The sequence below is a fragment of the Nicotiana tabacum genome, chromosome 18, assembly GCF_000715075.1.
Source record: "Nicotiana tabacum cultivar K326 chromosome 18, ASM71507v2, whole genome shotgun sequence".
Lineage (NCBI taxonomy): Eukaryota > Viridiplantae > Streptophyta > Magnoliopsida > Solanales > Solanaceae > Nicotiana > Nicotiana tabacum.
The window spans coordinates 16,351,713-16,364,870 of record NC_134097.1 but is presented as its reverse complement, the minus strand read 5'-3'; the positions used below and the strand labels follow the sequence as shown (position 1 = coordinate 16,364,870).

The 13,158-nt window shown below is 29.5% G+C and overlaps 1 protein-coding gene across 1 annotated transcript; it reads right to left on the bottom strand.

Annotated features, from left to right (window-relative positions):
• Positions 1-189: 189 nt before the first annotated feature.
• LOC107813165 (heparanase-like protein 3) lies at positions 190-4,351 on the bottom strand. The gene is made up of 9 exons (XM_016638389.2): positions 3,947-4,351; positions 3,011-3,047; positions 2,598-2,781; positions 2,363-2,511; positions 1,723-1,953; positions 1,442-1,631; positions 1,219-1,344; positions 775-874; positions 190-690 (listed from the first exon to the last, which is right to left on the bottom strand). The coding sequence occupies exons 1-9, from the start codon at positions 4,172-4,174 to the stop codon at positions 319-321; spliced, it is 1,617 nt and encodes a 538-aa protein (XP_016493875.1). The 5' UTR covers positions 4,175-4,351; the 3' UTR covers positions 190-318.
• Between the last annotated feature and the right edge of the window lie 8,807 nt (positions 4,352-13,158).

Here is a 13,158-nt window from a genome sequence, read left to right as displayed (position 1 = left end):
CAGATGGAGGGAGTAACATTTATTGTTTAGAGGTACATAAGGTAGAGATTTGATCTCATCTATCTTAGCTTCAGTGCGCAGAGTTACTCGATAGCACAAGTAACACGTACCCGGTGAGGTGCACTCAAGCTAGTTCGGACACCGCTATCATAAAAAAATAAATAGAAAAGATTTGGATGTAAAACAGGATTGGTAGCAAGAATGAAACCCTTATATTTTCTCTTAGAAAAAAATAATACATGTAATTTTTTTTTGTATTCTACGCCTATCTTATTGGCTCAATCATCAAATGGAATCCCTTTTGGATCCATACACCACTCAGCTACAAGCAGGCAAAATAACATATGGTATGTGTACAAACAAAATAGAGAATGGAGCTACTGTTAATGGCTCTGTTGAATTGACAAATATAGGCTCCAATGATGGTATATTTCCAAATGAATCTATAGTTAGTGGTTTCCCATTTAGCAGCATTGTCTGGCTTTGCAAATCTCCATCTTTTGCTGTTAAATGGTATTCTTGTCTTGTATTTGATGCTATCTTTCTACTTTTAGGCAGTCTAATTGAAGAACTCTTTCTGTGGCTATGATGTCTGTGCTTTCTGTGGTGCAACAGAGTACCGTTAAAAGCAATGTTTGCGCGAATGGTAGTGTTGCCGTCAAGATTGATCAACAATAAGGTGATGCCTTGCTGCAAAATAGAAGTTCCTTTTTTTCAGGTCAAATGTACTATAGCTTAGTGTCTGCAAATAAAGAATACGTCCGTCCGACTTACAGATTGCTTTGCACAATGTGTGTAGGCACGTATTTTCTTTGATCCTGAGAAACTTGTTGACAAGACGTTCCTTCCCATTAATCGGTGCCAAAGAAGAGCACTGCACGAACAAAACCAGTAAGGAAAGTTGTATCCATTAAACAATAACTAAAAATGACAAAAGATAAGTTACTCGATCTGTTCCATTTTATATGACACTCTTTCCTTTTGTCAATTGGAACAAGAACGATACTTTTTATAATTGAGAACTCTTTAACTTTAAACTTCCTGCTTTACTCTTAATGACATGCTCTTATAGTAATAGTCTAATAGAAATGGCAAAACATGTTTCAGACCACAAGTTTTAAGGATAATTTTGGTATGTGCCAAAAGTCTTTTTGCTTTCTTAAACTTCGTGTTCTGTCAAACGCTGCCATATAAAATGAAACAAACGGACTGCTTTACCTGTAGTAATCTGGATTGGGTACAAAGGTAGTGGTGTTGAGTAAACCATAGTTTCCACCAATTAGTGTCTGTCGACAGTATGTCTTGGTATCATAAGCAGCTGACATCCCAAGCTGGTCCAAATACCTAATATAATTGTTTCCAAATTCAAACCCCAAAATTACACAGGATACTGTAATTCAAAAACTAAAGAGAGTTGAACTTCACATCTAAGCTTGTTTACCAGAAGCTAAAAACAAAGGCATTTGTGACATGGTTGCGACCGCTGTTGTAAGCCCCTCCAGCCTCACCAACCCAAGCAACCACTGAAGTACCAGAGGTCTTGAGTACATTCTGAAGTTTGCTAAATGTGTCGGCCTCACCATCGAGATAAGATGGATCGAGGATTTTATCAACAAGGTGTTCATCTCTTCCTAAGAATCATAAAACAAAAATTCCATGAAACATCTTCGATATAATGTTTAGACTTAAAAACCAGATAATATTTAGGTTTTGCTAACATACCTGGACCAAGGTTATATATGTGGTGAGTGGCCACATCAAATGATTTCCCAGTTTTATTTATTAATTCCCTAAACCAGCCTTCGTCGAAGAAACCTCCTGGTGCAATGACCAGAGGCCTAGGTTCAAAATTCTTGTAAGCATCTTGTACTATTTTGTACAAGGCAGTAGTATCAGATGCATATTGATCTGCTGCAACTCTGGTTCCAACTCCACTCCCACACAATTCATTCCCTAGACAGAAAATTAACAGCATATGTTGGACAATTCATGTAAAACTTTAACAATATGTCATACTCGCTCCGTTTCAGAAAAAATGAACCTATTTGACTAAGCACAGAGTTTAAAAAAGAATGTAAGACTTTTGAAACTTATCGTCTAAAACAATTCATAGATATTTGTGTGACAATAAATCATCTCATTAAGGGTAAAATGGGAAGTTTAAAGTTATATTGTTTCCATATTTAGAAAGGGGTCATACTATTTGAAATGTACTAAAAAGGAAATAGATTCATTCTTTTTTAAGCGGCGGGAGTAGCATGGTTTTATAGACATGTTTTTGCATAATATTCTTGAATAACTTCCTTCATCTTGTCACAATTATTGTAGAATTAGACAAATTGAAGAACAGTGTAGTTCTTACCAAGCTCCCAACCGTGGATAACGTATCCCTTTTTGACAGTATAACGTATAAGCGATTCAGCATTGCTTGAATCCCAAGCTCCCACGGATAAACCATCGGGGTGTACAGATCTTCCGTAGAGAGCATTCAATCCAAAAATTATACTAGCCCTGAATGGAACAAATGTTTTCCAAGTTACAAAGAGAAATTGAAAAGTCGCAAAACAAAAAAAGGAAACAGAAGACGTGCTTCTTACCCAGATTTATTAAAGAATGCATTGAGTTCATCCCATCTAGACAAGGGAAGACATCCTGGAGTAAAACCAAACATCTCTGAAGTGTTTTGAACAAATGAAACACAGGGCTGTTTATGATCTTCAGTTTGGTATATGACTTTGTCTTGCAAGGTGCCTCCTAACCGAATCTTTAACGGCGAGAAGGCTGCAACATAATTATGAAGAATATAAGCGCCTCTAGTTTGTTACAGAAACATGTAGAAATGTGAAATCTCTCAGGATTAGGAGCTAGCTATATCTATGTTGCACGGACTTTCCAAAATGCTGCAGCACCCATGTCGGATCCTTCAAAAATACACTACTTTTGAAGGATCCAACATGCACCCGACGACAGTTTTGGAGAGTCCGAGCAACATAGAGCTATATCATCATACCTTTTATTGCTTTGAGAAAAATAATGTTGTTAAGATCCTGCACATAGAAGAGATGATCTGATGAACACTAGTTAGTAATGCATCACAAGATTAATAGAATTACTTTTGCGTAATGTCACATGCAACTATTAAATGGTAAAACAACTTTTTTTGCTTCTCTGTTTCATTTGATATCTTATAACCACAGTGAATCAAGACATTCTTGTTTTTTTGGTTTTTTTTTTTTTGGCTTTTTCTTGGTTTTTCGTTTCCCAAAAAAATAAAGAAATCATACCAAACAAACAACCACATTTTTTTGTTGAATTGTTTTCTTTTCTTTGGGTGAGGCGGGTAAGGAAACCCAACAGATCTTCAACATACTAAGTCAATCTTTCACAAGAACAAGCTAAAACTAGAATAACAGCTACGCCTCAATCCCATGCAAGTTCGGATCGGCTATATGAATCCTCATGGGTCATGTCGCACCATTTAAGCTCTTATCATTCAATATTTAACAACAACAAGTACCACAAGTTATCTATATTTACTACTGGCATATAAATCTATAAGCCCAAAAAAAATAGCACCACTAAAATATTTATGATGACCCTGCAATTCTTTACATTCCAACATTTCAAATTCACACTACATCAACTGGACACAAACTTTTGCAGCTACACTCCCTTTAATTCAAATTCAAAAAGAAATAGAAGGAAAATTTTCCATTTTTGGATGGACAAAAATATCAACTTTAACATCCCATGTACTGAAAAAAGAGGAGTAACAACTATACGATAGTATCACAAATTTAACAGAACTACACCATAACAACATTTCTAAGTCGAGGTGGGCGCAAGCTGATTCAGACACTACTGTTAAAAAAGAAAGAGTATTTCTACACATTAAAACTGTAGAGAAGCTTACTAAAAAGGGAAAATGCAATCAAGAAAACAATACCAGATTAAGGAAAGAAGCATGGTCCCAAGCACAAGTTCCATAATCACATTTCTCAGGTGGCCACCAATCCAAAGTAGCACAAATGAAATTATTGTCTATTCTTCCAATGGCATTCTTCCCATCTATAAACACACTGCCTTGAGCAACCTCTGAGTACCCACAAATCAATCTCAAACTAAACAAACAAATCCACACCAACACTCCCTTTTGCAAAAATAAAGAACCCATTCTTGAAAAAATTAAGAAACTTGAGCTAGTTGTCAAGATCTATGTCTCAAGCTCAAGATTGCTAGAAAATGAAATGGGGTTGCTGTAGAACTCGCCATTAGAGAAGAGTTTATAAAGGTAGAGAATAAGGGTGACACAAAGACATATAAAGATTATTCTTAATCAGCCATTATGGTCAAGATTTGGATCAAGAAATGCTTCTTTTTTTTAATGTCAAGTTTGGAATGAAATTTACTATAGATTTGGTGGTCAATGGTCATGTTGGATATAGAAAATACATAAAAAAAGATCTCTAAGTTATATATGGTAAAAAATCTTTATGCCATAGTGTAAATTAATCTGTTAAGCAGATCATTTATTATATATTATTATTATTTAAAAATTTTAACTTAAATAATCACCTACTTAACTGTTTAAGCTGAGAATATTTGGCAGTATATAATATATGTATAATTCAGTGGTGAGACCAGAAATTTCGCTAAGGGCGTTCAAGATTTAATATATGCAGTATAATTTTTAGCAATATAGTTTTTCGACGAAAGATATTCAATTGATCACCCTTCATTGTATGTGGCTACACTACTAAAATTATACATTGATAAATCAGTGTATAATTTTTCTATACCGATTAGAAAAAGTAAATAGTAAATCTGATCTACTATTTGTGTAAAACCCCTATTATTTATTTCAAATTACAAATCAACTCGTATTAAAGAGATTTACTTATTATTACTTTTTAAATAATTATTAATTATATAAATATCTTTTATATTACATAGATCTTAAACTTCATATAAATAATATACATTGTGTGAGAGAATAATGTAGACATCAAGTTGGCAGTGGGCCATTTTTTTTGGGTTCTTTGCTTGAGGAAAGTGAAAAAAGATTGCTCAACTACACGGGAAAAGACAAGTATTGTCTGTGGGACCATTGCTCTCTAACCAATGCCTCTTTTTCCATAATAGGGTGAATTACTCTAGCTGCATTCCAGAATAAATAGTAATTGTTTTCTAGGAAAATATACTTAAAACTTTAGTGGAATAGGTTGTTTGCAAAGGGCCAAATATACCCCTCTGCTTTCGATAATGGTCTAAGAATATCCGTCGTTACATTATTTGATTATCTATACCTCTGCAGTCATACTTTGGGTTCAAATATACCCCTCATTTAAATGGAGGAACACGTGTCATCGTCCTATTGGTCAATTCTAAATATCTCCTAATTAATTAAAAAGACTCATTATCCATACCCGAAAAATAATTTTTTTTTTTATAAAAACTGGAAAAAGCTAAAAAAAAATTACTAAAAACAGAAAAAAATGATTTTTTTTCCAGTTTTTACAAAAAAAAATATTTTCTAAAATAATATTTTTGTAAAAACTGAAAAAAAAACTGAAAAGCAATTTTCTAAAGCAATTAAAAACTGAAAAAAACTGAAATATTTTTAACTAAAAACTGAAAAAAAAAGAAAATATTTGTTTTTTCAATTTTTACAAAAACATTGCTTTAGAAAATTAATTTTTAGCTCTTTTTTTCAATTTTTACAAAAATATTTTTCAGCTTTTTTTAAAGCAGTTATTTTGTAAAAAGTGGGAAAAAAATAATTTCATTTTTTTCCAGTTTTTACAAAAAAAATTGCTTTAGAAAATTGATTTTCAGCTTTATTTTTTTTTCCAGTTTTTACAAAAATATTATTTTAGAAAATATTTTTCAGTTTTTTCTAAAGCAGCTTTTTTGTAAAACCTGAAAAAAAAAATATTTTTGTTTTTTTAGTTTTTAGTAAACTTTTTTTAGTTTTTTCCAGTTTTTACAAAAAAAATATATTTTTCGGGTATGGATAATGAGTCTTTTTAATTAATTATGAGATATTTAGAATTGACCAATAGGACGATGACACGTGTCCCTCCGTTTAAATGAGGGGTATATTTGAACCCAAAGTATGACTGTAGGGGTATAGATAACCCAATAGTATAACGAGAGGTATTCTTAGACCATTTTCGAAAGTAGAGGGGTATATTTGGCCCTTTGCCGATATCATTATAAAGTTCGCGATATCTACGTTCAACTGTGAACCCTATCTTTCTATCCGCCCCGGTTCTCTATGCTCGGTTCCACAATAAATCCCAAATATATCTATTTGAGAGATGTACGATTCCGCACTCTTCTAATTGCTTAGAAGGGTTCAAGAAGCCCTATTTTGTGTATATTCAGTAACAAGGCTATCAAATGATCGACCGGAAAAAACAAAGGTTGTGTGCCATTTTTTATTAAATAATGAAGGAAAGTGTCGTAAAGGTTTGGATTCAATAGAATTACAACGACAATGAAGATAGCATTCTGCCGATATCAAGTCATGAACGGTTTTTGACGACATTTTTTAGACACATATCATGATATGTTTGAGAATTGGTATGATAATTAGATTTAGAGTTGGACATATGAGATGTTTGAGAATTTATATGATAAGTAACTTGTTTGTGCATGTGGTATATTCATAATGGAAATAATTATTACACTATCACCAGAAAAGAATACTAAACCTAGAGAAGCTATGAAAAATCAAGGATAACAAAGGTGAGTATTAGAACTAACAGTATGACCTATAGATTATGAGTTCAAGCTATGGAAGCAGTCACTAATGCTTGCATTAGGGTAGACATAGATTATGAGTTCAAATTGTGGAAGCAGTCACTAATGCTTGCACTAGGGTAGACATAGATTATGAGTTCAAATCGTTGAAGCAGTCACTAAAGCTTGCATTAGGATAGGATGTCTACTTCACACCCTTTGGAGGATTGCGGCCCTTCCTCGGACCCTACTTGCATATGAGATGCTTTGTTCACGGGCTGCCCGAATCAATGATAATGAACATTGAACCACCAAGATTCAAATTCTACTAGGGAAGAAGGGCAATGGTGGAGGTGTTTGGAGAACATATGAACTGAATAAAGCCTGGCTAGCTGAACCAAAGAGAAAAGACCTCACACTAAAATCTTGCAAATGCAGGGATTAGAAAAAAAGGAGTTGGTAGCATTTTCAAGTTCAGGTGAATTTGGTGAGTGTTAGAAAGGTCATTAGTTTAGTCCGAATGATTGTTAACCTATACTAGTGTTAGAACCCACGCGATGCGCAGATAATTTGACAAAATATTAATCTTAGAAAATTATGATCTAATATATCATATTATTTTAATAAATATTAGTTATTATTTTATTATTTAATATAGTGTACATAAATATAATAAAATCTATACAAAATCAAAGGATACAAAGCCAATTGACTTAATATTTTGATACTATTTCTCTTTAATATAACATAAGTATATATTTTCTTATTATGGATTTTTTTATATATACTTATGTTATATTGTTCAAAAATTCTTCAATTGTCTTGTCTTTTTATTAACTTGTCAATTGGCTTAATATTTTTGATATTACTTCTCTTTCAATATAACATAAGTATATATTTTCTTATTCTGGAAAATATGTTTTTTAATACTTATGTTATATTGTTCAAAATTCTTCAATTGTCTAAATTTATCAATAATTTTCTTGAGTGTTATTTATTAATTAATTTAAAATATAAAAATTATAAAATTAACTTTATCCTCCTCATTTTGTACATTCTTTTCTAATATAATATTTGATTAATTTCTCATTTTGTATTTTACTGAATATTTATTACTAAATTATAATTTTGAATTCATCAAAAATATAAAGAGATAAACCTTTTATTATTTTTATAAAAAATATATTAATTTTTAATAATTAATAATTTTTGTTATATTATATATATAATATTATCTTATGTATAATATCCTAATAGTTTCTTTACATTTTTGTATTTTCATTATGAAATTATGAGTTCTATTTATTAATTAAAATTTCCTACATGAGAAATTTAATTAATATATAAATTTTTACGCTTTTTTTTAGTATTCTTCCTTTATGACTGTTTGTTTATTATGATTTTAGTTATGTGTATATAAATGGCTTTTCACATAATAATTCTAATTATACGTCTTATATTTTTATATTTTCCCATAAATTTATATTTTATTTCTTTTTTGTTCATTTCTTATCTAATTGTATTATCCACTACTTAATTTTACTAAGTTGACATATAAATTTTTAATAAATTACCAGTTTAGTATAATAACTACTCCCAAATTTGAATTGAAAGTTTTTTATTTCTTTATTTTTGTTTTTTTATTTTAAAAAATAATTTTAAAACTCCAAGTTGAAACTACTCTCCAATTTGAATTGGCAACTTTTTTTTTTTAATTTTATTTTTTATTTTAAAATAATTTTAAACTCCAACTTTGTTGGAGCTTTTTCCTAAAAATCTACACTTGTCGTCTTATGGTTATGCCACTTGGCATTATATAATTATCTAATTCTCTTTATCTATATATACACACTACTATATTAGGAAGAAATTATTCTCCAATTTGAATTGGTAATTTTTCACTTGGCATAAAATTATTCTTATGGTTATGCCACTTGGCATAATATAATTATTTACTTCTCTTTATATATATATAAATTCAAGTAGAGTAACCAATTAATTCAAAATTTATATATATCTGTATTTATTAATTCAAGTAGAGTAACCAATTAATTTAAAATTTAAAATTTTAAAAGTTTTTTAGTAAGAAAGGTAGTTTATTTTGACTTAATAATGCCACTTGACTTTTTATGGTTATGACATTTGTCTTAATATAGTATTTTTGCTTCTCATATTCTATATAGAATGTAGATATAGAATGTTTCTAATATTAAATATTTTTAAAATTTTAATTATTGCTATTACGTTACCTAATATATAGTATTTCATGCTTTCATGTGACCTTCATTAACTTTCCTCTTTATTTAGTATCATTATTTATTTATATTCTTTAATATAATGTAGATCCCGTGTATTTTTTAATCTTGATATAAATATTTATATTATTTTAAATTAATACTCGAAATTATTAAAACAATTTAATAATATTTTTAAGTATTATATAGTAAAATTTCTAATATTTTGATTTAGTTATTTATAATTAATTAATTATGAAATAAGTTATATGTGGCTTTTTCTGGCTATGCCATATGGCTAAATTAGTTATTAATTAATAATTAATTAGTTATACATTACATGTGGCTAATTTTAAGGCTGCCACTTGGCTTAAGGAGATGAATTTTTTCTCTCATTTTAAATATATAGATCATTATTCATTTATATCCTTTAATATAATATAGATCAACGTGTAATTTTTAATCTTGATATAAATATTTATATTATTTTAAATTAATACTCGAATTTATTAAATTGTTTGAATTTATTAATAAAATTTTTTAAGTGTTATATAGTAAAATTTCCAATATTTTGATTTAGTTATTTATTATTAATTAATTAAGAAATAAGTTATATGTGACTTATTTTTTTGTTATGCCATATGGCTAAATTAATTATTAGTTAATTAGTTATACAATACATGTGGCTAATTTAAATTTGCCGCTTGGTTTCCTCACCTTTTAATAATATATAAATTATTTTTCTTTTTTTTTCTTTATATGTTATACCAACTCCTCTCATATTATCTTATCTTTTATGGAAAATACCTAAGTTCCACCTCAAATTTGTCTCGAAAACTCGGTTGCACACTGTAATTTTACGGACATTTATTTATCCCCTAAACACATTTGAAGTGAGAGCTGATCTAGCAAAAAAAGAAAAATAAGAAAATAAAGGCGCATAAACCAAAATAAAGGTGGGCCCCTGCTGATGATATATGTATTATGCAATAAAATAAATAAATAAAAAACAAAAGTGAGCTCCTTTTATGTTTTTCATCCACTATCTGCCCCCTTTCTCCTCTCAACCATATGCACAGAAAGTAGATTAAAGTGAAGGTAGTCACTTTCTTTGACAAGTAAAAGCAAGGCAATTAGCTGTTCAATATTCTTCATAATTTTATTTACTCTAGAATGATTTTTCGAAAAAACACTCCACAGTATAATACTATTATACAAATTCAGGTTGCTCTAGTGGTGAGCACCCTCCACTTTCAACCAAGAGGTTGTGAGTTCGAGTCACCCCAAGAGCAAGGTGGGAGTTCTTGGAGGGAGGGAGCCGAGAGTCTATCGGAAACAACATCTCTACCCCAAGATAGGGCAGAGGCGGATGCAGTGTATTACATACGGGTTCAACTGAACCCATAACTTTTGACGCGGAGTAAAAATTTGTATATAAAAATTCATTAAAATTGCAAAAATAGTAGATATGAACCCATAACTTTAAAAATATAATGGGTTCAATGTTAAAAACCTTAAAATTGAACCCATAGGATTTAAATCCTGAATTCACTTCTGAGGTAGGGGTAAGGTCTGCGTACACACTGCCCTCCACAGACCCCACTAGTAAAATTATACTGAATTGTTATTGTTGTATATTGACTATCTGGATTTAGCATTATTGGATACTTTGATAAACTGCACACCTATTTTGACAAATACGGTATTGCAAACTTCCCCTCCCCGAAAGATACTGTGGAGGAGATCGAGGAATGAGGTGGGTAGGGTGGTTTCTAGTGATGAAAATATATGATTATTATTGAAGGATTTTAGTTGTTAATCAGGTTTAATTAGTGTAAAAATATAAGTAAGAAAAGAGAAAAAGAGTAAAAATTGAGAAGTTGGAAGATTTATGATGCGATGATGACGTGGTACACGTGTGTAAAACACCTCATATTATAAGACTGATATTAATAATTCACTCCAAATACATTAGGGGGTAAAATAAACGTCCGTAAAATTACGGCGCGCAATCGAGTTTTCGAGACAATTTTAGGGTGGAACTTATATATTTTCACTATCTTTTAAGATTATTACAATATCCTTAAAAATTAAATATAATAGCTTTAATCATAATAGCATTTATCTAAGCTTCATAGAGCACAAATAATAGATAACTTCAGACATAGAATGAAGGTTTAAGGTCAATAATTTTGAAGAAAAACATCGAAGACTACTATTAAGATATTAAACCAACAAATTATGATAATAATAATAATAATAATAATAATAATAATAATAATAATAATAATAATAATAATAATAATAATAAGAATAAGAATAAGAAGACAGAATTTAATATAAAAGAGTATCAAAGGTATATTTGGAAAAATAATAATTAATTAGATATATAGTAGTATCCTGATAGTATCATATTCCTATTTCCTTTTAACAAATTAAGGAAATAATAATAATAATAATAATAATAATAATAATAATAATAATAATAATAAATAATAATAATAATAATAATAATAATAATAATAATAATAATAATAATAATAATTTATTATTTTTTAAAATTATTATTATTATTATCTAATTATTATTTTTGATGTTATTATTTGGATATCATAACGTTTTATTTGACTATGATTTGATCTCAGACATTTTCTAAATATTTTTAACTGTAATATTTTTATGTCATTTCTAAACATGTAAATTTTATTTAGGAAAAAAGTTAATTGAGAAATCAAATTTTGAATATACTCCAAAGTGTGATAATCTAATTCTTTACTCCAAATTCCTTCATTTTTTGTTTGTAACAGTTGAAAGTTATTATCTGCATGTCCTAAAACTTGTTTTTAATTAACTCTCTTTTTCCTCAAAATAGTATGCCATTTTATTTATGCATTAGTAAACCAAAAGAGTCACGAGCTTCATGTATAATCCATGTGGGAAATTGATCATCCCAAGAAATCTCATGGACTAAAGTCTCCAAAAAAACTAGCTAGAAAATGATTATATCTATCTTTTTTCCTTCTAATAAAAGAGCAGCGAACTATATCTAAATCGTCTTTTAGGCGATTAATATCTTTATAAAGTTTTACAGTCCACGGAGATAAAAGCCAAAGCAAGTTAGTAATACCCAACTTTTGACTTTTGCTTTATTTTTGTTGTATTACCTAAAAGTAAGTATTTTTAAGCATTTTTTTAATTATTGTCAAACACCACAAAAATTAAAAAAGTACTTAAAAAATAATAAGCAATTAAAATAAACCAATTCAAACACCCTCTTAGTAAGCTCCATGCCTTTTATAATGGAGGTGAACGCTTAGGCGGAACTAGAGTTTAAAACATGGATTTAGCTCATCACAAGTAATATATATCCAAATTTTATATTTGTCTTAAAATTTTTATTTCATGTGTACAAATTAATAATTTAAAACTTAACAATTTAAAAGGATTAGAACCATAAACCCGTAAATTTCAAATTTTGGTTTATAACCCATCAATAGCATAGCATCCCCTTGATCTTTTCCCCCTCCCCATCCACTGATGTAATAAAAGAAATTCCTTTCATGTAGAACTATTTATTTATTTATGCACATCTCATTTACTGTTTTGGTTAAACAATGCTAATCTGTTGGGCTAAAATTGGAGACAAAAAGGTAAAAGGAGAAGTAAAACCGCCGAAAAAACTAATAACAGAACTGTTACCAAAAGTGATGTGTCATACTTGGCAGTTGGTGGCTACTCAATATAACTGAGTATGAAACAAGAAGCTGACAACATATACATCTGGGAAAAATAATTGTTCATTGGGATGTTTATATAAAACTACACTAATTTATCATGATTAGTAAAAGAATTGATGTGAGAGTATCTATTAATTAACTATGATTAACTCGTATCAATTTATGTTTAAGACACTTTTGTGTTGTTAATCGGATTCCGTTAACTTCTGCCATAATTCTATATATTAACCCTTAAGATCAAAAGTTCGATAAGTGCACTAGTTGAACACAGGGGTGGCGCAATGATATTTGGGGCCTAAAGCCAAACTTCAATGAGGGCCCCTAAGTTTTTCGTCATAAAACAATATATATATATATATATATATATATATATATATATATATATATATATTTGTGTGTGTGTGTGTGTGTGTGTGTGTGTGTGTGTGTGTGTGTGTGTGTGA